Below are 25788 nucleotides of genomic sequence, written 5' to 3'. Positions count from 1 at the left end.
CACTGACAAAATTTAGCAGTCTTTGCAAACTTCAAAAAGCAAATGGCCTAGATCTTGGTTGCACTTGCCTCTTACCTGTGATTTCAGTGGAAATGTCAAAAATAAGGATCTGACACAGACTGATTCCTGTTGTACAGTTCTTACAAGTTCATAGAAATTTGTTCAATTAGAACCAAATATTTGAGTTGATGATTGAAATTGTTGTTGTAATTTGTGTTTAAATATTTTTAGATTGATGTTTGTTTCCTTTACAGTATTATACTTTAATGTATAATATTGTAAAGGAAACAAAACATCAATCAAAAAATTGTCCTCTTTTTTTTTTATTCGGGCTACTTAAATTTATTACCAAAAACTGAAGAGTGCCTCCCCGAAGGGCTACCAGGGATTTTGAAATTTTGCGAGCCCTGCTTTAGGTGACATGAATGAGTTGAAGGGAAGTTATGAACTGTTTCTCAGAGACAAATAAACACCCAGCTCCTGTTTTTGTGTAGCTGACAGCTGGTAACTGTGCAGGGGCGGATCTAGCAAAGCTTTTGCCAGGGGGCCAGGTAGGGCATTAACAGGGAAAGGGGGACACAAAGATATACTTTTCTTTCTTACTCTCGTATAAAATATTTAGCTTTTTATTAAATAGTTATCTGCATCTTACAACCAAAGTTTGTATAATAATACACAAGTTTGGCTGTAGACCATTGTTAATCATTTACTGTGTAAAAATAACAAAAAACAAAAGTAAATGCAAAAGTGCATAAATATTTATTTTACTTGTTTGATGTGTGTGGCGGGGCGTGGTCTGCAGTGCCGCTGCAGGGGAGGTGGACCCACGGGCGTAAAGTCTGTGCTCTTTCGGCTGTTTTTTGGGTGTGTGTCGGGCTGTCAGTTGAAAAGCTACAGCCGGCTGTGTGGGTACACCAAGCATGTGTGAAAAGTGGTCCATAACGTAATGCTTCAAAGAGTGTTCATGCAAACATTGTCGGGTCTGCCGTGGTACAATGGGACTTCTGCTCATGAACCTGTGTGCACAGCATCTGCAAATCGGGGCTGTGCAAAGTCACTTCATCTTTACCCAAAACTGTAAGCTGTCATCTGTGAGGCGCGAGCGGTGTTTGTTTTTACCATAGTTCACGGTGGAGAATGGCTGCTCTTCTGAGTTTTGCTCTCTGTAGCCGTATGAATGTCAAACTACACTGATTCGCAGCGGCATAGGCACACATAAAATTTCTTCTGAAATTTTCGCTTTCTAGTTATTATTATTATTATTTTCCTTTTTCCGCCTGAAATTTTGCAGTGTATCTCGACCCGCAGTTTTTGGACAAGCTTCATATATGTTACCTCATTTTGTGCGGCTGGATCTGGAATGGTGTGCTATGACTTTTGGTGTTTATGAATATTATAGTTTTTTAAATATTAATATTTTAGTGAAAATTTTCCCGCGCTCCTCTGCCAAACAGTTTTGACAATAGGGGTACATATGTTACATCATTTTGTGCGGCTGGCGCTGGGCTAGTATGGTGTGACTTTTGGTGTTTATAACTTTTATAGTTTTTGAAATATTTAGATTTTAGTGCAAATTTAGGCCAATTTCTAGGCTCCTGAGAAAGATTCTGCTTTTGGCACCATAGAAACAGACTTCATTTGTGGTGTCTTGGCTCTCTCTAGTGGTATACCGGGAGTAGTACAGCCGAAAAGATTTTATCCTTGTGTTGAAAACTCCATATCCCACAATTCATAGCACGCCTCGACAGAGTGAACAATGGCGGCCACCACTTCGTTTTATATGTCTTTTATTCGTGTTTCTAGGTCACAAAATAAACTTTTAAGATATTTTCAGGCGAGAATGTAGGTGTGTAAACTTCAAATATCTGCTTGTTTTATCAAGACATCCCATATTTAGCGACAGTGCTCTGACGACGTCGGTCCTGCCTGACAGCTAGCCGGCTACCTAGCTAGCTGCCGCACTTGGCTGCAAATGGATAGCGAGGGGACTCTCTCTGTCGTTTCACCTCCCCGGTCTCTCGCAAATGCTCGCACAGAATCGGAGTTACAGCTGGATGTGGAAAAAATAACTGAGTTGTTTGGTGGTGGAGCTATAACGCGGAGCTACAACAGTGGGCAGCTATCCACCGGTGTATGACAGAAAGGACATGCCGCGACCGCCGATCGACCGGTGTTTGCTAACGCGGAGGTCAATCGTGGATCAGGGAAAGCGAAGGCAGGAGCGTGAGGTGAACTGAATTTCAGGTAAGAAGTTATGACCTGCACTCTATTTGGGTCAGATATAAACCGAGTTTAGGTGTAGTTTATTTAGCAGCAGTTCTCTTATGTGTTGCTGATAGCCGGCTAGCTAGCTAGCGCCGCTAGCATAGTTAGCTAGCACCGCTAGCGACCCTTCGTGAAAAAGCACCCAGGCTTGGCTTATATTGAGGCGGGTGAAACTCGTGTCAGCACCCGGTCGCTCGCCGACAGTATGTGTTTTAGCTGGACTTATTTTTCGTTTATATGGACCGATGATTATTTATTTATTCATTTTAGTAACGGTATAAACAGTGAAAGGTGGTGGATTGGCCAGATGTAAACTTCAAATATCTGCTCGTGTTACCAAGACATCCCATATTAGCTCTGATGTTTTCGGTGCCTGCAAAGAGCTAGACAGGTAGCTAGCTAACCCGAGCTGGCTGTCTTTTTGACTCAGGGTCATAGCTGGACTTATTTTTCGTTTTATGAGCCGATGAGGGTTTTTTTTTTAGTAACGGTACAAACAGTGAAAGGCGGTGGATTGTCCAGATGCTGGTCGATGTGGAAAAAATAACTGAGTTGTTTGGTAGTCGCTGACGCGGAGCTACAACCGAGGGCAGCTATCCACCGGTGTGTGTCAGAAAGAACATGCGGGGAACGAGGCGGCGAGGCGACCGCCGATCGACCGGTGGTAGATCGTGGATCAGGGAAACCGAAGGCAGGAGAAGCAGGCGGCTGCCGGTCGGAGCGTGAGGTGAACTGAATTTCAGGTAAGAAGTTATGACCTGCACTCTATTTGGGTCAGATATAAACCGAGTTAGGTGTAGTTATTTTCGTTGTGCTGACTTTTTACAATCAGTTATAATAACTCGTACTGCGTGGTAGCTAGCACGATGGAGTTTCTATACAGCTGTGTGCGCGCTAAGTTACTGATGTTGAACTTTATGACAGCCTCCCCTGTCATTCTCTCGCCTGTTCAAACTTCAGTCATGAAACTGATCAATGATCGGCTTTTCTCTCTTGTTTGTTTATCGCGCTAAACAACAGCAGCACGTTTAAGCTTGATCAGCTGTTGTTAGAATTCATTTGATTTTAATTTCTAGTATCAGCTGATGTTTGCTGGAGCCACAGCTGTAGAAGCGGCTGGTCGAAACCAGGAGATGACCTTACTGAATCATCAGAGCTGAACTGGTGATGGAGAAACAGGTTTACCTTTTTTTAGGTGACATGAATGAGTTGAAGGGAAGTTATGAACTGTTTCTGAGAGAAATAAACACCAAGCTCCTTTTTTTATTTAGCTGACAGCTGGTAACTGTGCAGGGGCGGATCTAGCAAAGCTTTTGCCAGGGGGCCAGGTAGGGCATTAACAGAGAAAGGTGGACACAAAGATATACTTTTCTTTCTTACTCTCATACAGGGAGTGCAGAATTATTAGGCAAGTTGTATTTTTGAGGAATAATTTTATTATTGAACAACAACCATGTTCTCAATGAACCCAAAAAACACATTAATATCAAAGCTGAATGTTTTCGGAAGTAGTTTTTAGTTTGTGTTTAGTTTTAGCTATTTTAGGGGGATATCTGTGTGTGCAGGTGACTATTACTGTGCATAATTATTAGGCAACTTAACAAAAAACAAATATATACCCATTTCAATTATTTATTTTTACCAGTGAAACCAATATAACATCTCCACATTCACAAATATACATTTCTGACATTCAAAAACAAAACAAAAACAAATCAGCGACCAATATAGCCACCTTTCTTTGCAAGGACGCTCAAAAGCCTGCCATCCATGGATTCTGTCAGTGTTTTGATCTGTTCACCATCAACATTGCATGCAGCAGCAACCACAGCCTCCCAGACACTGTTCAGAGAGGTGTACTGTTTTCCCTCCTTGTAAATCTCACATTTGATGATGGACCACAGGTTCTCAATGGGGTTCAGATCAGGTGAACAAGGAGGCCATGTCATTAGTTTTTCCTTCTTTTATACCCTTTCTTGTCAGCCACGCTGTGGAGTACTTGGACGCGTGTGATGGAGCATTGTCCTGCATGAAAATCATGTTTTCTTGAAGGATGCAGACTTCTTCCTGTACCACTGCTTGAAGAAGGTGTCTTCCAGAAACTGGCAGTAGGACTGGGAGTTGAGCTTGACTCCATCCTCAACCCGAAAAGGCCCCACAAGCTCATCTTTGATGATACCAGCCCAAACCAGTACTCCACCTCCACCTTGCTGGCGTCTGAGTCGGACTGGAGCTCTCTGCCCTTTACCAATCCAGCCACGGGCCCATCCATCTGGCCCATCAAGACTCACTCTCATTTCATCAGTCCATAAAACCTTAGAAAAATCAGTCTTGAGATATTTCTTGGCCCAGTCTTGACGTTTCAGCTTGTGTGTCTTGTTCAGTGGTGGTCGTCTTTCAGCCTTTCTTACCTTGGCCGTGTCTCTGAGTATTGCACACCTTGTGCTTTTGGGCACTCCAGTGATGTTGCAGCTCTGAAATATGGCCAAACTGGTGGCAAGTGGCATCTTGGCAGCTGCACGCTTGACTTTTCTCAGTTCATGGGCAGTTATTTTGCGCCTTGGTTTTTCCACACGCTTCTTGCGACCCTGTTGACTATTTTGAATGAAACGCTTGATTGTTCGATGATCACGCTTCAGAAGCTTTGCAATTTTAAGACTGCTGCATCCCTCTGCAAGATATCTCACTATTTTTGACTTTTCTGAGCCTGTCAAGTCCTTCTTTTGACCCATTTTGCCAAAGGAAAGGAAGTTGCCTAATAATTATGCACACCTGATATAGGGTGTTGATGTCATTAGACCACACCCCTTCTCATTACAGAGATGCACATCACCTAATATGCTTAATTGGTAGTAGGCTTTCGAGCCTATACAGCTTGGAGTAAGACAACATGCATGAAGAGGATGATGTGGACAAAATACTGATTTGCCTAATAATTCTGCACTCCCTGTAAACACCAAGCTCCTTTTTTTGTGTAGCTGACAGCTGGTAACTGTGCAGGGGCGGATCTAGCAAAGCTTTTGCCAGGGGGCCAGGTAGGGCATTAACAGAGAAAGGTGGACATAAAGATATACTTTTCTTTCTTACTCTCATATAAAATATTTAGCTTTTATTAAATAGTTATCTGAATCTCACAACCAAAGTTTGTATAATAATACACAAGATTGGCTGTAGACCATTGTTCATAATTCAGAACACTGTGTAGAAATAACAAAAAACAAAAAGTGAATGCATGTGTGAAAAGTGGTCTATAATGTAATGCTTCAAAGCGTGTTCATGCAAACATTGTCGGGTCTGCCGTGGTACAATGGGACTTCTCATGAACCTGTGTGCACAGCGTCTGCAAATCGGCGCTGTACGAAGTAACTTCATCTTTACACAAAACTGTAAGCTGTCATCTGTGAAGCGTGAGCGGTGTTTGTTTTTACCATAGTTCATGGTGGAGAATGGCTGCTCTTCTGAGTTTTCTGTCTGTAGCCGTATGAATGGCAACTACAGTGATTAGCAGCGGCATAGGCACACATAAAATTTCTTCTGAAATTTTCGCTTTCTAGTTATTATTATTATTATTATTATTATTCTCCAGTTTCCGCCTGAAATTTTGCAGCGAATCTCGCCCGCAGTTTTGAGACAAGCTTCATATATGTTACCTCATTTTGTGCGGCCGGATCTGGAATGGTGTGCTATGACTTTTGGTGTTTATGAATTTTATAGTTTTTTAAATATTAATATTTTAGTGAAAATTTTCCCGCGCTCCTCTGCCAACAGTTTTGACATTAGGGTTACATATGTTAGATCATTTTGTGCGGCTGGAGCTGGACTATTATGTCATGACTTTTGGTGTTATACTTTTATAGTTTTTTAAATATTAATATTTTAGTGCAAATTTAGGCCAATTCATCTTTTGGCGCCAAATAAACAGACTTCATTTGTGGTGTTTGGCTCTCTCTAGTGGTATGCCGGGAGTGGTACAGCCTGTGTACCCTTATTTGGATTACCGTAATGATGACAATTTCAACGGTGCGCACAGCGTCGCTGCTTTCAGGAGCCATTGGAATTTTTAAGGTTGCGCAAATCATTCAAAAGTTACGGTAATGCTTGGTGGAAAACTCAATATCCCACAATTCATAGCACGCCTCTACAGAGTGAACAATGGCGGCCACCACTTCGTTTTATATGTCTTTTATTCGTGTTTCTAGGTCACAAAATAAGCTTTTAAGATATTTTCAGGCGAGAATGTAGGTGTGTAAACTTCAAATATCTGCTTGTTTTATCAAGACATCCCATATTTAGCGACAGTGCTCTGACTACGTCGGTCCTGCCTGACAGCTAGGCTACTAGCTGGCTACCTAGCTAGCTGCCGCGCTTGGCTGCAAATGGATAGCGAGGGGACTCTCTCTGTCGTTTCACCTCCCGGTCTCTCGCAAATGCTCGCATAGAATCGAGTTACAGCTGGATGTGGAAAAATAACTGAGTTGTTTGGTGGTGGAGCTACAACAGAGGGCAGCTACCCACCGGTGTGTGACAGAAAGGACATGCCGCCAACGAGACATATGAGGCCGGGCAGGCGATTGCTAACGCGGTGGTCAATCATGGATCAGGGAAAGCGAAGGCAGGAGCGTGAGGTGAACTGAATTTCAGGTAAGAAGTTATGAACTGCACTCTATTTGGGTCAGATATAAACCGAGTTTAGGTGTAGTTTATTTAGCAGCAGTTCTCTTATGTGTTGCTGATAGCCGGCTAGCTAGCTAGCGCCGCTAGCATAGTTAGCTCGCGCCGCTAGCAACCCTTCGTGAAAAAGCACCCAGGCTTGGCTTATATTGAGGCGGGTGAAACTCGTGTCAGCACCCGGTCGCTCTCTATTTGGGTCAGATATAAACCGAGTTTAGGTGTAGTTTATTTAGCAGCAGTTCTCTTATGTGTTGCTGATAGCCGGCTAGCTAGCTAGCGCCGCTAGCATAGTTAGCTCGCGCCGCTAGCAACCCTTCGTGAAAAAGCACCCAGGCTTGGCTTATATTGAGGCGGGTGAAACTCGTGTCAGCACCCGGTCGCTCTCTATTTGGGTCAGATATAAACCGAGTTTAGGTGTAATTTATTTTCGTTGACCTTTTACAATCGTAATGCCACGGGAGTTTATATACAGCTGTGTGCGTACTAAGTTACTGACGTTGGACTTTATTTTATTCATTAGGGTTAGTTCATAGAGTTGCCGTGCCGTACAAACGGAATCGTCCCACATTCAGAGAAAACATTATGATTTATTCTGTCGTTACGAAGCCTCCCCTGTCATTCTCTCGCGTGTTGAAACGTCAATCATGAAACTGATCAATGATCGGCTGTTCGCTCTTATTTATCGCGCTAAACAACAGCAGCACGTTTAAGCTTGATCAGCTGTTGTTAGAATTCTTTTGATTTTAATTTCTAGTATCAGCTGATGTTTGCTGGAGCATGAAGATGAAATCAGGAGATGTCCTTACTGAATCATCAGAGCTGAACTGGTGATGGAGAAACAGGTTTACACTTTAGGTGACATGAATGAGTTGAAGGGAAGTTATGAGTTGTTTCTGAGAGACAAAGACCAAGCTCCTTTTTTGTGTAGCTGACAGCTGGTAACTGTGCAGGGGCGGATCTAGCAAAGCTTTTAGGGGGGGGGGAGCTAGGGCATTAACAGAGAAAGGTGGACACAAAGATATACTTTTCTTTCTTACTCTCATATAAATATTTAGCTTTTATTAAATAGTTATCTGAATCTCACAACCAAAGTTTGTATAATAATACACAGGATTGGCTGTAGACCATTGTTCATAATTCAGAACACTGTGTAAAAATAACAAAAAACAAAAAGTGAATGCATGTGTGAAAAGTGGTCTATAATGTAATGCTTCAAAGTGTGTTCATGCAAACATTGTCGGGTCTGCCGTGGTACAATGGGACTTCTGCTCATGAACCTGTGTGCACAGCGTCTGCAAATCGGCGCTGTACAAAGTAACTTCATCTTTACACAAAACTGTAAGCTGTCATCTGTGAAGCGTGAGCGGTGTTTGTTTTTACCATAGTTCATGGTGGAGAATGGCTGCTCTTCTGAGTTTTGCTCTCTGTAGCCGTATGAATGGCAAACTACAGTGATTAGCAGCGGCATAGGCACACATAAAATTTCTTCTGAAATTTTCGCTTTCTAGTTATTATTATTATTCTCCAGTTTCCGCCTGAAATTTTGCAGCGAATCTCGCCCCGCAGTTTTGAGACAAGCTTCATATATGTTACCTCATTTTGTGCGGCCGGATCTGGAATGGTGTGCTATGACTTTTGGTCTTTATGAATTTTATAGTTTTTAAATATTAATATTTTAGTGAAAATTTTCCCGCGCTCCTCTGCCGAACAGTTTTGACATTAGGGTTACATATGTTAGATCATTTTGTGCGGCTGGAGCTGGACTATTATGTCATGACTTTTGGTGTTCATGACTTTTATAGTTTTTTAAATATTAATATTTTAGTGCAAATTTAGGCCAATTCATCTTTTGGCGCCAAATAAACAGACTTCATTTGCGGTGTGTTGGCTCTCTCTAGTGGTATGCCGGGAGTGGTACAGCCTGTCTACCCTTATTTGGATTACCGTAATGATGACAATTTCAACGGTGCGCACAGCGTCGCTGCTTTCAGGAGCCATTGGAATTTTTAAGGTTGCGCAAATCATTCAAAAGTTACGGTAATGCTTGGTGGAAAACTCAATATCCCACAATTCATAGCACGCCTCTACAGAGTGAACAATGGCAGCCACCACTTCGTTTTATATGTCTTTTATTCGTGTTTCTAGGTCACAAAATAAGCTTTTAAGATATTTTCAGGCGAGAATGTAGGTGTGTAAACTTCAAATATCTGCTTGTTTTATCAAGACATCCCATATTTAGCGACAGTGCTCTGACTACGTCGGTCCTGCCTGACAGCTAGCTGGCTACCTAGCTAGCTGCCGCACTTGGCTGCAAATGGATAGCGAGGGGACTCTCTGTAGTTTCACCTCCCCGGTCTCTCGCAAATGCTCGCATAGAATCAGAGTTACAGCTGGATGTGGAAAAATAACTGAGTTGTTTGGTGGTGGAGCTACAACAGAGGGCAGCTACCCACCGGTGTGTGACAGAAAGGATATGCCGCCAACGAGACATATGAGGCCGGGCAGGCGATTGCTAACGCGGTGGTCAATCATGGATCAGGGAAAGCGAAGGCAGGAGCGTGAGGTGAACTGAATTTCAGGTAAGAAGTTATGAACTGCACTCTATTTGGGTCAGATATAAACCGAGTTTAGGTGTAGTTTATTTAGCAGCAGTTCTCTTATGTGTTGCTGATAGCCGGCTAGCTAGCTAGCGCCGCTAGCATAGTTAGCTCGCGCCGCTAGCAACCCTTCGTGAAAAAGCACCCAGGCTTGGCTTATATTGAGGCGGGTGAAACTCGTGTCAGCACCCGGTCGCTCTCTATTTGGGTCAGATATAAACCGAGTTTAGGTGTAGTTTCTTTAGCAGCAGTTTTCTTATGTGTTGCTGATAGCCGGCTAGCTAGCTAGCGCCGCTAGCATAGTTAGCTCGCGCCGCTAGCAACCCTTCGTGAAAAAGCACCCAGGCTTGGCTTATATTGAGGCGGGTGAAACTCGTGTCAGCACCCGGTCGCTCTCTATTTGGGTCAGATATAAACCGAGTTTAGGTGTAGTTTATTTAGCAGCAGTTCTCTTATGTGTTGCTGATAGCCGGCTAGCTAGCTAGCGCCGCTAGCATAGTTAGCTCGCGCCGCTAGCAACCCTTCGTGAAAAAGCACCCAGGCTTGGCTTATATTGAGGCGGGTGAAACTCGTGTCAGCACCCGGTCGCTCTCTATTTGGGTCAGATATAAACCGAGTTTAGGTGTAATTTATTTTCGTTGACCTTTTACAATCGTAATGCCACGGGAGTTTATATACAGCTGTGTGCGCACTAAGTTACTGACGTTGGACTTTATTTTATTCATTAGGGTTAGTTCATAGAGTTGCCGTGCCGTACAAACGGAATCGTCCCACATTCAGAGAAAACATTATGATTTATTCTGTCGTTACGAAGCCTCCCCTGTCATTCTCTCGCGTGTTGAAACGTCAACCATGAAACTGATCAATGATCGGCTGTTCGCTCTTATTTATCGCGCTAAACAACAGCAGCACGTTTAAGCTTGATCAGCTGTTGTTAGAATTCTTTTGATTTTAATTTCTAGTATCAGCTGATGTTTGCTGGAGCATGAAGATGAAATCAGGAGATGTCCTTACTGAATCATCAGAGCTGAACTGGTGATGGAGAAACAGGTTTACACTTTAGGTGACATGAATGAGTTGAAGGGAAGTTATGAGTTGTTTCTGAGAGACAAAGACCAAGCTCCTTTTTTGTGTAGCTGACAGCTGGTAACTGTGCAGGGGCGGATCTAGCAAAGCTTTTAGGGGGGGGGGGAGCTAGGGCATTAACAGAGAAAGGTGGACACAAAGATATACTTTTCTTTCTTACTCTCATATAAAATATTTAGCTTTTATTAAATAGTTATCTGAATCTCACAACCAAAGTTTGTATAATAATACACAGGATTGCCTGTAGACCATTGTTCATAATTCAGAACACTGTGTAAAAATAACAAAAACAAAAAGTGAATGCATGTGTGAAAAGTGGTCTATAATGTAATGCTTCAAAGTGTGTTCATGCAAACATTGTCGGGTCTGCCGTGGTACAATGGGACTTCTGCTCATGAACCTGTGTGCACAGCGTCTGCAAATCGGCGCTGTACAAAGTAACTTCATCTTTACACAAAACTGTAAGCTGTCATCTGTGAAGCGTGAGCGGTGTTTGTTTTTACCATAGTTCATGGTGGAGAATGGCTGCTCTTCTGAGTTTTGCTCTCTGTAGCCGTATGAATGGCAAACTACAGTGATTAGCAGCGGCATAGGCACACATAAAATTTCTTCTGAAATTTTCGCTTTCTAGTTATTATTATTATTTTCCTTTTTCCGCCTGAAATTTTGCAGTGTATCTCGACCCGCAGTTTTGAGACAAGCTTCATATATGTTACCTCATTTTGTGCGGCTGGATCTGGAATGGTGTGCTATGACTTTTGGTGTTTATGAATTTTATAGTTTTTTAAATATTAATATTTTAGTGAAAATTTTCCCGCGCTCCTCTGCCAAACAGCTTTGACAATAGGGTTACATATGTTACATCATTTTGTGCGGCTGAAGCTGGACTAGTATGGTCTGACTTTTGGTGTTTATAACTTTTATAGTTTTTGAAATATTTAGATTTTAGTGCAAATTTGGGCCAATTCATCTTTTGGCGCCAAATAAACAGACTTCATTTGTGGTGTGTTGGCTCTCTCTAGTGGTATGCCGGGAGTGGTACAGCCTGTCTACCCTTATTTGGATTACCGTAATGATGACAATTTCAACGGTGCGCACAGCGTCGCTGCTTTCAGGAGCCATTGGAATTTTTAAGGTTGCGCAAATCATTCAAAAGTTACGGTAATGCTTGGTGGAAAACTCAATATCCCACAATTCATAGCACGCCTCTACAGAGTGAACAATGGCGGCCACCACTTCGTTTTATATGTCTTTTATTCGTGTTTCTAGGTCACAAAATAAGCTTTTAAGATATTTTCAGGCGAGAATGTAGGTGTGTAAACTTCAAATATCTGCTTGTTTTATCAAGACATCCCATATTTAGCGACAGTGCTCTGACGACGTCGGTCCTGCCTGACAGCTAGCCGGCTACCTAGCTAGCTGCCGCACTTGGCTGCAAATGGATAGCGAGGGGACTCTCTCTCTCTCGCTAGCTAGCACGACGGGAGTTTATATACAGCTGTGTGCGCGCTAAGTTACTGACGTTGGACTTTATTTTATTCATAATGGTTAGTTCGTAGAGTTGCCGTACAAACGGAATCGTGCCACATTCACAGAAAATATTATGATTTATTCTGTCGTTACGAAGCCTCCCCTGTCATTCTCTGCCTGTTGCAACTTCAATCATGAAACTGATCAATGATCGGCTTTTCGCTCTTGTTTGTTTATCGCCTAAACAACAGCTGCACGTTTAAGCTTGATCAGCTGTTGTTAGAATTCATTTGCTTCTAATTTCTAGTATCAGCTGATGTCGATGTGGAAAAAAATAACTGAGTTGTTTGGCGGTGGAGCTACAACAGAGGGCAGCTATCCACCGGTGTGTGACAGAAAGGACATGCCGCGAACGAGACATAAAAGGCGGTGAGGCTACCGCCGATCGACCGGTGTTTGCTAACGCGGAGGTCAATCGTGGATCAGGGAAAGCGAAGGCAGGAGCGTGAGGTGAACTGAATTTCAGGTAAGAAGTTATGACCTGCACTCTATTTGGGTCAGATATAAACCGAGTTTAGGTGTAGTTTATTTAGCAGCAGTTCTCTTATGTGTTGCTGATAGCCGGCTAGCTAGCTAGCGCCGCTAGCATAGTTAGCTAGCGCCGCTAGCAACCCTTGGTGAAAAAGCACCCAGGCTTGGCTTATATTGAGGCGGGTGAAACTCGTGTCAGCACCCGGTCGCTCTCTATTTGGGTCAGATATAAACCGAGTTTAGGTGTAGTTTATTTAGCAGCAGTTCTCTTATGTGTTGCTGATAGCCGGCTAGCTAGCTAGCGCCGCTAGCATAGTTAGCTCGCGCCGCTAGCAACCCTTCGTGAAAAAGCACCCAGGCTTGGCTTATATTGAGGCGGGTGAAACTCGTGTCAGCACCCGGTCGCTCTCTATTTGGGTCAGATATAAACCGAGTTTAGGTGTAATTTATTTTCGTTGACCTTTTACAATCGTAATGCCACGGGAGTTTATATACAGCTGTGTGCGCACTAAGTTACTGACGTTGGACTTTATTTTATTCATTAGGGTTAGTTCATAGAGTTGCCGTGCTGTACAAACGGAATCGTCCCACATTCAGAGAAAACATTATGATTTATTCTGTCGTTACGAAGCCTCCCCTGTCATTCTCTCGCGTGTTGAAACGTCAATCATGAAACTGATCAATGATCGGCTGTTCGCTCTTATTTATCGCGCTAAACAACAGCAGCACGTTTAAGCTTGATCAGCTGTTGTTAGAATTCTTTTGATTTTAATTTCTAGTATCAGCTGATGTTTGCTGGAGCATGAAGATGAAATCAGGAGATGTCCTTACTGAATCATCAGAGCTGAACTGGTGATGGAGAAACAGGTTTACACTTTAGGTGACATGAATGAGTTGAAGGGAAGTTATGAGTTGTTTCTGAGAGACAAAGACCAAGCTCCTTTTTTGTGTAGCTGACAGCTGGTAACTGTGCAGGGGCGGATCTAGCAAAGCTTTTAGGGGGGGGCATTAACAGAGAAAGGTGGACACAAAGATATACTTTTCTTTCTTACTCTCATATAAAATATTTAGCTTTTATTAAATAGTTATCTGAATCTCACAACCAAAGTTTGTATAATAATACACAGGATTGGCTGTAGACCAGGGGTGGGCAATTCCAGGCCCCGAGGGCCGGTGTCCCTGCAGGTTTTAGATGTGTCCTTGAACCAACACAGCTGATTTAAATGGCTAAATTAGCTCCTCAACATATCCTGTTCTCCAAAGGCCTGATAACGAACTAATCATGTGATTCAGGTGTGTTGACCCAAGGTGAGATCTAAAACCTGCAGGACACCGGCCCTCGGGGCCTGGAATTGCCCACCCCTGCTGTAGACCATTGTTCATAATTCAGAACACTGTGTAAAAATAACAAAAAACAAAAAGTGAATGCATGTGTGAAAAGTGGTCTATAATGTAATGCTTCAAAGTGTGTTCATGCAAACATTGTCGGGTCTGCCGTGGTACAATGGGACTTCTGCTCATGAACCTGTGTGCACAGCGTCTGCAAATCGGCGCTGTACAAAGTAACTTCATCTTTACACAAAACTGTAAGCTGTCATCTGTGAAGCGTGAGCGGTGTTTGTTTTTACCATAGTTCATGGTGGAGAATGGCTGCTCTTCTGAGTTTTGCTCTCTGTAGCCGTATGAATGGCAAACTACAGTGATTAGCAGCGGCATAGGCACACATAAAATTTCTTCTGAAATTTTCGCTTTCTAGTCTTTATTTATCCTTTTCCAGATCGATCATCAGGATGTGCTCCTGGTTGCATCGCTGGAATAGTAATCGCTTGTTGTTTCATCGTCACTGCAGCTGTTGGTGGAGGGTACTACATTTATAAGAAAAGGTAAGAGAAGAATTTATTTGAAATATCACTGGAAAAACATGTTTCTTCTTTAAATATACATAATTAGTGTAATCATACACCGAAGAAAAGAGCATGTTGGATTTAGTTCATTCAATAGTGGACACTGGTTGCACACAATTGTTTTTCCTTTGCAGAAGCTTAAACAACTTAGTTAAATCAACACAACTTATTCATATCCAATAAACCTGTGCATTTTGTGTTGATAAAACGTGATTGGAACATGTTTAGATGAAGTAGGTTGAGCTCTTGGAATATCTTAATCCTTCACAATTTTGTCATTTTATTCCAACGCTATTCAATAACTATTACCCCGATACTACTTGGTCACATACTACATGTTGTCTTCTATTACGAAATAATTACATCATGTTCAACAAAGTCTAGAGTCTGGTTAACATAAAAATTGAATGGATTTACAACAACTACCATCCTCCTATCTTCATCCGGGTTGTAGGGGGGTTGGGGCATAACCCCGAAGTTATAGGTTAAAAGGCAGGGTACACCCTGAACAGCCCACCACATAGAGACAAACAACCATTTGCACTCATATTCATGGGCAATTTGGAATCACCAGTTAACCTAACTCTAATTGCATGACTTTTAACTGTGGGAGGAAACCAGAGAGAACCCACTGCAAACTAGCCAAGGACTGAACCCAGGATCTTCTTGCTGTGAGGCAACAGTGCTAGCCACCACACCATTAAACCACAATAAACAGTGAGAGGATACACGTGGTGTGTGTGTGTAGTTGTCTGCCTTTTATAACTCTGGTAATTTTCCTGCAGTTTGAAATCTCATGTGATCTTGTGAATTTCATGAGTCCAGCAACTGACCACTCTTACTAGATTCTATCATGTCATCTCAGCAATAACAAATTAAGCTGCTGAATTTCATACAGATCCTACATGATTTAATTACATTCACCATAGAAACATGAAATTATTTTGTTCAAATTACTAGTTAGAATTCGTAAATGTAACAACCACCCAATGTCGACTGAGAGGCGACTGCTTGACTGCTCGCGCTTTGGATCGAACCACGATCCGAAGCGCGTGAGATGAAATCATGTGTGGTATCATGAGATTTAACATTGCTATATTATTGACTTATTGAACAATTTAATATACTCACTCTGCATATCATATAGTATCGACACTATTTGTTACACTTAACTTTAAAGCATGAGGCAATTGTGTTGAATACGCGCAAGATGCTTACATAAATCCAAGATGGACAATCCTTTCTTTTTTTCAGTGTAGAAAAATGTCTAGAATTCAGTGGTACAATTCAACAAATGGTTCCTATTGTTAAAATAGACACTTGCTAACATTCTGTTTCTGCTGGTCTCAGAGTAATCATGAAGGAGAATAAATTCTTTTCACTGCTTGTTTATGTTAATCGTGCAAAATAAACATATTCATCATAAATACTGGAATTTCTTGTTAAATTCAAATATAACATTAGAGTTACAGTTTTGTGTTGCATCTATTGCATGACCACATTTTAATAATGCTTCATTTCTAATATTTAGATTCAACAAAAATCCTCAGAAACAAAATGCAGGTATGTTATTTTTTTCTTTTTTAAATCTAAAGTCACCTTACACATTTGTTATAGCAAAATAAAGAAATTAGAGAATTATTGTTTTAATGGATTCCTACATGCACTGTAACAAATCTTTGCTTTCTTAGAACAAGAAGAAAATATGTATGAGAACATTTCCATATATGACAAGAAAATATAAATACAAACTCAGTGATGACCTTTACTTTTCAAGGCAAGTTTAACATTTATTATCACTGTTATTTAAGAAGGAACAGTTTTGATAATTAACAAGAATATTTTCCTTTTTCTGTAGATTTTTTGAAGTCTTCACCTGCTGCAGGAGGAGTAACATTGTAATTTTTGTTGGTTTGTTAAACAAGATATGTTAAGATGTTTTAACTAATAGATTATTACTCTGCATGTAAAATAAATCTGCTGGAGCCACTCGCCTAGTTTGGGAGTCATTGCACCTAGTGCTCTGATTACCACTGGTATTTCTCAAGCTTCTCGTGTTCCTTCTTTCTGATGGTGCTGTCATTGGGAATTGCTACATCTATCACTACAGTCTTCTTCTGTTTGTCTACCACCACTATGTCCAGTTGGTTAGCCACCACCATTTTGTCCGTCTGTATGTGGAAGTCCCCCGGCCTCCTTCCTTCCACTTAGTGTACAGCCTCAGGGTGCTGGACTTGGGGTGAAACCCTCCATGCATGGTCAGGAGCTTTCTTGTCTTGATGTCAGTGGCTTCTCCTTTGGCCAGCTTATTATCCCAGCAGGGTGCCTGATCACGGGCAGGGCGTAGGTGTTGATAGCCCGGATCTTGTTCTTACCCTTCAGCTGACTTCTCAGGACTTGCCTGACCCTCTGCAGGTACTTCGTGGTTGCAGCTTTCCTAGCAGCCTCTTCATGATTCCCATTCGCCTGCGGGATCCCCAGGTACTTGTAGCTGTCCTCTGTGTCTGCAATGTTGCCTTCTGGTAGTTCAGTCCCCTCAGTTCTGACTACCTTCCCTCTCTTTGTTATTATCCGACTACATTTCTCCAGTCCGAACGACATTCCAGTGTCATTGCTGTATATCCCGGTGGTGTGGATCAGTGAATCGATGTCTCGTTCACTCTTGGCATACAGCTTGATGTCATCCATGTACAGGAGGTGGCTGACAACTGCTCCATTCTGTAGTCTGTATCTGTAGCCAGTCTTGTCAATGATCTCACTGAGGGGATTCAGGCCGATGCAAAACAGCAGTGGGGACAGAGCATCTCCTTGGTAGATCCCGCACTTGATGGTGACTTGTGCTATGGGCTTGAGGTTGGCCTCTAGTGTTGTACGCCACATCCCCATTGAGTTCCTGATGAAGGCTCTTAGGGTCCTGTTGATCTTGTACACTTCTAGGCATTCCAGGATCCAGGTGTGGGGCATTGAGTCATAGGCCTTCTTGTAATCAATCCAGGCAGTGCACAGGTTGGTCAGTCAGGTCTTGCAGTCTCGGCTGATTGTTCGGTCTACCAGTAGCTGGTGTTTTGCGCCTCAGGTGTTCTTGCCCATCCCTTTCTGTGCCCCGCTCATGTATCAAGCCATGTGCCTGTTCATCTATTATGTTTTATTGTTCAGCACTTTGGTCAGCCTTATGTGTTTTTAAAGTGCTATATAAATAAACGATGATGATGATGATGATGATGATGATCTTAGCTGCTATGATGCCTGACAGGAGCTTCCATCTGGTGCTGAGGCAGGTTATTGGTCGGTAGTTGGAGGGGAGCGGTCCCTTTGGTCAGTCATTCTGGGTGTCTCTCGTCAACTAGCAGCTGGTTCATTTGTGCTGCCAGACGCTCATGGAGTGCAGTCAACTTCTTTAGCCAGTAGGCGTGAACCATGTCGGGGCCTGGTGCTGTCCAACTCTTCATATTGGAGACCCTTTCTTGGATGTCTGCCACTGTGATGGTTACTGGACCCTGTTCAGGGAGGTAGCTGTGGTCTGCCCTCAGATCCACTAGCCACTGAGCATTGCTGTTATGGGTTGCGTCCTTCTCCCATATGCTCTTTCAGTATTTCTCAGTCTCCAGCCCTGGGGGTGCTGTTCTCATATTGTTCCCCTGCCACTGAGTGTACACCTTAGCTGGTTCTGTATATATAAAACAACCAACACATCACATTTGTGTCCCTTGTTTTATTTAAACTTATTACTCATCAGTTACCAAATGTGGTTCTGTAATTACATGAATTTGCAGATAACTGAAATTCAGTTTGAAATTATAGTATTTACAGTTACATATTTATTTAAATTTATTTAAAGTGGAAATTTTTTTTTTTAAACTTTAATTAAAACTGGTAACAGGAGTTTGTTAGTTTATGATTTTACTCATTACTCTGATCTGATTTTACTCCTCTTTGTGTCGCAGTTGCTTTGCATGTGAATTGATAGCATTCGCAATTTTTAGCCATAAACCTGTGTTGTTTATGTGTTTTGGATTTTTTTTAAAATTCAATAAAATACATCACTCTTTCTCTTGTATTTTAATAAGAGTGAAGATTTAACATTGGATGGACCCCACAGGATTTTCTGGTTTTTAAGTGGGCCACAGTACTGCTGACTTTGGGAATGGCTCTACCTACATGTTATAAAAGGTCTCAATGATTAAATAAAACCGGAATCTGATACTTTTGTTTTATACACTGCAACATGTGGATTTTCTGTGGTTTTGAGGGCAGGATGGTGACTAAAGACATTGAGGAAAGTGGTAAAGCTGTGTATAATATTTAATTGCCCCTGAGGTTCTACAGTAGTTTCTGCAAACTGTAAACCGCTTAGTGAAAGTGTGGTCACAAAAAAAGTTCAGAATTGGATGTTGCAGTTTTCAGTCTGTCTATGTTTTATATTAATGATGTAAATCATGCTTCTGTTGTTCTTTAGTCTATCTTTTTTTTTTTTTTTTTGATATGAAATTCCTTGAATAACAGAAGCTTAGCCTAATGTGGACGTTCTTAAAACTTTGGCAGCAAATTTTTACTGAACCCTTAAATGTATAAAACAAGGTGATCGATAGGACTATAAAAGCCACTGAAATGATACAAAGAAATGGGCTGAAGGTTTTATAGGCACTGATAAGACCTTACAGTGTGCAAAGGATGAAAGTCCAACCATAAAACTCAGAGTCAGCCTAATGAGCCATTATGTTCAGTGACTCTCTTTGTTTTGCATATGTAATGTTTGGGAGTTTTAGGGCGATTCATCAGTACTGGAGAATTATGGATGTGTTATTGGGAGTTTCTCACTTAACAGAATGCAGTGCATCACGTTTATAAGATTCTTTGTCTCGACCTCAAGAGACAGAGCTGATTTAACACAGTCCTCCTCCTTGTGTAGTGTATATAACTGTTAAACTGCCAAATAGCTAAATGAAATGCTGTAGCAGATTAGCTGGTGATGTTGGGCTACATGTTTTTTGGTGGTTTTTGAGTGATCACTTTAATAATATTTCACAGTGCTCCAACCTCTGACTGTAGCGCATTGTGTTCTGCGTCAAAGGCACCGGGCAGTGCAAAACCAAAGGCAAAGGCACCTGCGGGATTTCACCTATCGCAGGTTATCTTTAGAACATAACTCCTGCGATAAACGAGGGACCACTGTACTTCTTTTTAATCACACAAAAATGAGAAAGGGTAGAAACTTTAATCAGGCAGCTGATCATCTTAATTTAAACAACTTATAGATTTCAGGCAACTGTTTGGCTGAGTCCTCACATCATTATTCAATTCAGTTTTATTTATATAGTCCCAAATCACCACAAAAGTCGCCTCAAAGCGCTTTATATTGTAAGGTAGACCCTTCAATAAGAAAAACATAAAATCTTATGACCCCCTATGAGCAAGCACTTTGGTGACAGTGGGAAGGAAAAACTCCCTTTTAACAGGAAGAAACCTCCGGCAGAACCAGGCTAAGGGAGGGGGGGCGACCATCTGCTGCGGGGTGAGAGAAGGAAGACAGGGTAAAAGAAGAGAGTGTGTGCTGTGGAAGAGAGTCAGAGAATAATAACAAGTATGATTCAATGCAGAGAGGTCGATTAACACATAGTTAGTGTGAAAGGTTACTGAAGAAGAAATACCCAACAAATACTGCTGTCCTGTAATTGTATGAATGTGTCAATGAAGGTAGAAACTCTTACCCTGGGCTTAGACGATAATTTAATGTCTCAGGGAATTCATATCACAGCACAAGTACCAGCACTGGTGCAGATAATCTGTTATTATTACTCTGTTTTATCAAATGCGTTAGCCATTTGAAAAGTTGGTAGCCATTTTTACAACTACTGCCTCTTGCAAGACAATATATTTTTCATGACAACTACTAATTTAGATTTTTGATTTTGTCAAGTCATACTTGTCTGGCCTTGTAGAAATCAACTTTAGAAATGGGAAATTCCTCAGAAGGTTGGTGTGGGAAACAGTCTTATTATCATCTCCTGGGTGGACTCCTGGCTCCACTCGTTGCTTATCGAAAGAAGCTGTTTGACCAAAGTGTAAAGGTTGGGGTGGTGGCTGTGGCTCGGGATGTGGCGTGATTGTCTATGATGGTCAGTGGTTGGCTCTTACAGTCCACAAACACTGGCCACAAATGCTATCTGTAGATTAGCATTATTTAGCTAACAGACTCAAAATCATACATGTAGAGTTTGCTTGTTAGTGGGTTTATTTTTTAACAAGCAGCAGCAGCTCAGAGTTCTGGTTACCCTGCAAACTGTCAGTGAATATTTGCAAATGTTGTTGTTTCCATTTGTGTCCCTTTTATATGAATGTGATCAGGAACTCATTGTCTTAAATCTCACTTGTGTCCCTAACAGTTTTAGCAGTTTAATAGAGCTCAATTCATTTTTTTTATGTGAATTAGAAGCAGGAACTTTACATAAAACATGGAATTTAAACTTTAAAATGAATTTAAAATGTAATGTTATGATTAATCAAATTGCTTGGGATTTGTCAACAGCAAGAACAGAATGAGGAAATGAAAGTTTACCATATAAATCTGTTAATGATTAATAATAATAAATAAACCTTTGTGAACAACTTGATTACTTCCTTGTTCTGCCTTCATATTCTGTAACATCGTGCCGTTCATGTATCATGAAATCATAAAAGGAAAAGTCAAAGAGGGAAAGACCACATTTTGAAATGGAAATGGCTCTGATGTACTTCATCATTCTCGTGATCTTATCAGGTGAGCACCTCATCATACATTAGATAACATTTATTTTTCATTCATTTTCATTTTTCTCACACATTTATTTGCAAACAGATAAACAGTGACAGGTAGAAAGTTTAGTCAGTTGTTAATCTTACAAACTATAACAACTTCTGGGTTCAGATCATTGTTTGTCTGAGCCTTCTTCACACCATGGTTTATCTTTTCCAGCCGTCTTATACCTCATTTATACACTGAAGATTGAAACAACATCTGCAAAAAAATAGGCCAGAGCATCTTTGATTATGGCTATAGATGTATCTCCTCTGTAACACTACTCTGTCCTCCGGATGCATTTTAAGAATTGAAACAGCCTTCAGCAGTACTGACACTGAAATGCGGGTCACAGTCCAGAGGACTAAATTAAAGACCTCATCAATTAAAGAAATGAGAAAAGCCTTTGGTCAGGTTGTTCTTGAGTCAATCACTCCTTCTTCTCAAGTTTTTACAGTTTCTCTTATGTGTTCTGCATTTCCCTGTTTTCTTAGATTTGTCAGTGTTTTTAGTTTGGGGGGGGCGGGATTTTAAATAAAAACAACGACTTCAGCATCATTCAGTGATTTATTCTCCTTCATATTGAACATTATAGAACAATTTTTCACTACCTGCTTTCTCTTATGGGGGGAAAAAATCAGCCAGTTTCTTATATTGCAATTTTCCCATTAAATTCTCCCTCAAACAAATAATAATAATAAATCTCCTCTAGGTTTGACTGAAGGATCTGGTGTGTTGCCTGATGGTCCTCTGAATGCAGCTGTAGGAGAGACGGTGATGTTCACTACAACACTGACTCCAACAGAGAAACCGTTTACATCTGTGAACTGGAATGTTAATTTCTCTACGCCTATAATATTCGTAACTAACTCAGAAAACACTATTGGACCTGAGTATGAAGGCAGGATCACTTTCTTCCCATCTACTGCGTCTTTGGAGCTCAGGAGTCTCACTCTGAATGACACTGGAGAATACTTTGTTAACATTGTACAAGATGGAACATTCCTGAATGGCCGTACTACTCTGGTGATATACGGTGAGCAGATGTCGAAATCCAACAACCTAATTGCATTTGTATTATTTAAACAAGTTTACGTTAAATTAACATGTAAAAAAATTGTATGTAATTATTAGTGCATGTTTCTTACATCTGTACTCACTGCAATAATGCACACTGGCAATAATTTGTGTCATTATTAAGATTGTGGTATTAAAGATTTTACAAAGTGGCTGTAAGAAACTGAATGTCTTATTTAAAGGTAGTATTGAACACCATATTGTAAGGAACGGGCTGAAGACTCAATTTGTCTTAATTATTCTGTTCAGAATAGTCACTTAAATGGAGTAGATGTTGTAAATTACGCAAATTAAATTTTTTCGGTGTTTTGACTGGTACAGTACTTCATTAAAGGTTTTATCGATAATTTTATTATTGCTATTGTTTCTTTTTAGATTGGTTATATAATAAATACCCCTTTTCATGACATGGTTTATTTTAATGCTGATTTTCTATTGTTGATGCCAACAATGAAACTATTCTGTTTTTCTTTCACAGAGAAAGTCTCCAATGTGTTGGTAACTTCCAGCAGCACAGACTTGGTTGAGTTCAGTGGTTCTGTCTCTCTGTCCTGCTCTGCCTCTGGATCCTCTCTCTCTTTCCTCTGGTTGAACGGCAGCTCTGAGGTTACAACAAGTGACAGAGTTCAGCTCACTGATGGAGGCTCCAGTCTGACTATAATCACTGTGACCCGCTCTGACCAGGGACCATTCAGGTGTAGTGTGTCCAATCCTGTCAGTATTGGTACCAGTGATCCAGTAAACCTCTCCATCAGCTGTGAGTTACTACTTAGAAACTCATTAAAGTGAAAATGTTTGCTTGCAAACATCAGAGAAAGATCAGATTATTGCTTCAGTTTAGTAAGAAGGATAAAACTTGATAAACATATTTTTCAGTCTAATCAACTCCATTGTAAAACTATGACAGTTTACATCACACAGTGTGTTATTCTATTTATTTACACTGGATAGAGATTTATTTAATGTTGGGAAAAAATAACAGGTACTGAAGTTGAAATGAGCTACACAAATTCACAAAAAATGCTAAATATACCTTTACTTTTCATACTGTGACACTTTTTTTCTTTTACCTTTACCTTTAGATGGTCCAGAAAATATAAATTTGATATTATCTCCACCACAAGGATACTTTGCTGTAGGGTCAGACATCAGCCTCACCTGCTCAGTTGGATCCAGACTTCCTGCCCAGTTTAAGTGGTTTCTGAATGGAGATCAGCTGCCTGATACTGGATCAGAGCTCAGACTGATGAATGTTCAGATGAGTCAGAGTGGAAACTACAGCTGTCAGGCCTTTAACAGCAAAACTCTGAGATCTCAAACATCTCAGCCTTCAGCCATCACTGTGCTGGGTAAGTGTAATTTATTAGTACTGGCTAAGATGGAAATAAAAGGTTTTCTACATACAGTGTTGATGTTTGTCAAATAGATGTCACAATCTCCCTGTATCTACAGTAATTTCTACTTTCTCTTGTAAAATCTTTGTTTCATTGAAACTGCCATGACATATCATTTTACATTAGATTGGTTGATCATGCAGGAACATTTGAGATTACAAAAGGTTATCTTAATGAATGTTTTCATATTATCATGATTCAACAGACAATTATCGCTAATTTCAGTTGCCTTCAACTCAGTGGTGCTTTTTGTTCCTTTTTGCTGTTATTCAGATCATCATTTAGGTTTTACACCTCAAAGCTGGAACTTTTGGTTTACTACCACTGATTGCATAAAAACTGGATATAGCAGGCCAGTTTTCATTAAGTGAAATTTTTTTCATCTTAAACAAACAGTGCACTTCCTGTTGAGAATCATGTTGGTGGGAAGCTTATGTTCAAAACAAATGGTCAGTTTTTAAATTGCTGCTCAATAGAGCATATGCTTCTGTGTAACCTGTGGATTACAAAAGAAAAATGAAATAAAAACTGAAAAGGTAGTCCAACAAGAAAACTAGAACAGATAAGAGTTAAGAGAATGGTAAGCTGCATATGTATACCTGAGTGTCTACAGATGAGGTTAAAAGGTACTTTCCTGATTCTTTGAAACCTTTTTTTAAAAGCTGTAATTAAAAAGTTGTCTGTATTTATCCTTGTCTGCCTGTCATTAGTCATCTGCTGGCAAATTCATACATCATTAAGACGAAGATTGAAAAAAACATTAGCAAAGCCTTAAAATAGCTGTTAAATTGTTAAATAGCTTATTCTAAGATACCAGACATTTTTAACAACAGTGTACATATCTTGTCTTTAAAGGTGAAGTTATGTGAAAAATGTTCTAAAAAAAAGTCATGTATATTTTTGTGCACTATTAGTTGGACATATGACTTGATTTTATTGTTACTCATTAATCAGTTTGATCTCATGTCTCTACAGTTTCCTTAAATCCTGCGTTTTTTGTTCTGTTTTAGTATCATTATTTTTGATTTTACAGCTGGACTCTTTCATTTCACCATCTCTGCTCTCAGTGTATAATTTTTGCTTGTGTTATGCAATTACTTTTGATCAAATCTAAATTTTTCTTCTTTCTTAAACATTTATTTTTGGCAAACAGAGAAAATATCAGGTTCTTCTGTCAAACCATCAACAAACCTGCCAGTTGAGGGAACCTCTGTCAACTTAACCTGTGAGGCTTCTGGCTCAGTCTTTACAAGAAACTGGATGAAGGATGGCTCCTACCTGACTCCGACTGACAACATGATCCTTTCTGACAATAACAGAGTGTTGACCTTTAACACTGTGAATAGGAAAGACAATGGAGAATATTTTTGCCAGATCAGCAACCCCATCAGCAGTGATGAAGCTAAATACATCATGATTGCTAACTGTAAGTAACGGCCTAATCAGTTTACATCAATTGTTCATGCATACAGTAAAATAATGTTGAATTTTGAAGGACACTATTGATATAATATATAGCCATGAATTGCAGAATTTTAATTCAAAAGTAATGAACACATTTATTATTTTTGCCCGTTTTTTCAGATGGACCAGAAAATGTTCAAATCAAAGGTCCAAATAAGATAAATATCAAAGGCACCTTAAAACTGACCTGCTCTGCTGAGTCCACACCGTCTGCCAGATTCACCTGGTTCTTTAATGGTACAGAGATACTCACCAACTCAGCTGAGTACATTAAAGAAGAAGTTGAATTATCTGACAGTGGCAACTACATCTGTCAGGCATGGAATAATATAACAGAGAGAACATCATCATCAGCGGTGCATGGACTGACTGTAACAGGTATGTGCTTGTGCTGATACTCTTTTATGTTGTGTATACATGATACTAATGATAGTTTAACACTCAGTATCTTTAACTGAACATAATAACACAACAGTTGTTTCTAATACCTAACACTTAATATCCAACTAGCCACTAAATGTTTGCAACATCTCAGTTCCCACATAGTGCATCCA

At 40.5% G+C, this 25788-nt stretch overlaps 2 protein-coding genes across 5 annotated transcripts in view; both read left to right on the top strand.

Annotated features, from left to right (window-relative positions):
- Nucleotides 1-16504, top strand: part of LOC102080988 (carcinoembryonic antigen-related cell adhesion molecule 5) — a 100733-nt gene extending 84229 nt beyond the window's left edge. The window contains exons 7-9 of one of the 2 annotated variants that reach the window (XM_025911651.1): nucleotides 14398-14503; nucleotides 16056-16087; nucleotides 16216-16504. In XM_025911651.1, the coding sequence (XP_025767436.1) occupies nucleotides 14398-14503; nucleotides 16056-16087; nucleotides 16216-16268 (191 nt within the window). In that variant the 3' untranslated portion in view covers nucleotides 16269-16504. The remainder of the gene's footprint in view (nucleotides 1-14397; nucleotides 14504-16055; nucleotides 16088-16215) is intronic. The other variant, XM_025911652.1, reaches the window with a different exon arrangement.
- The window catches only part of LOC106098623 (carcinoembryonic antigen-related cell adhesion molecule 5-like), a 54610-nt gene that overhangs the window by 28112 nt on the left and 710 nt on the right, over nucleotides 1-25788 (top strand). For 2 of the 3 annotated variants that reach the window (XM_025911654.1, XM_025911656.1), the window contains exons 3-6: nucleotides 22855-23133; nucleotides 23459-23725; nucleotides 24924-25196; nucleotides 25355-25612. In XM_025911654.1, the coding sequence (XP_025767439.1) occupies nucleotides 22855-23133; nucleotides 23459-23725; nucleotides 24924-25196; nucleotides 25355-25612 (1077 nt within the window). Of the gene's footprint in view, nucleotides 1-21051; nucleotides 21282-22011; nucleotides 22336-22854; nucleotides 23134-23458; nucleotides 23726-24923; nucleotides 25197-25354; nucleotides 25613-25788 lie in introns of those variants that run through there. The other variant, XM_025911655.1, reaches the window with a different exon arrangement.

The sequence above is a fragment of the Oreochromis niloticus genome, linkage group LG11, assembly GCF_001858045.2.
Source record: "Oreochromis niloticus isolate F11D_XX linkage group LG11, O_niloticus_UMD_NMBU, whole genome shotgun sequence".
Taxonomy (NCBI): Eukaryota; Metazoa; Chordata; class Actinopteri; order Cichliformes; family Cichlidae; genus Oreochromis; species Oreochromis niloticus.
Note: the sequence above shows the minus strand (reverse complement) of the source record. Positions and strands in the feature narration are given on the sequence as shown.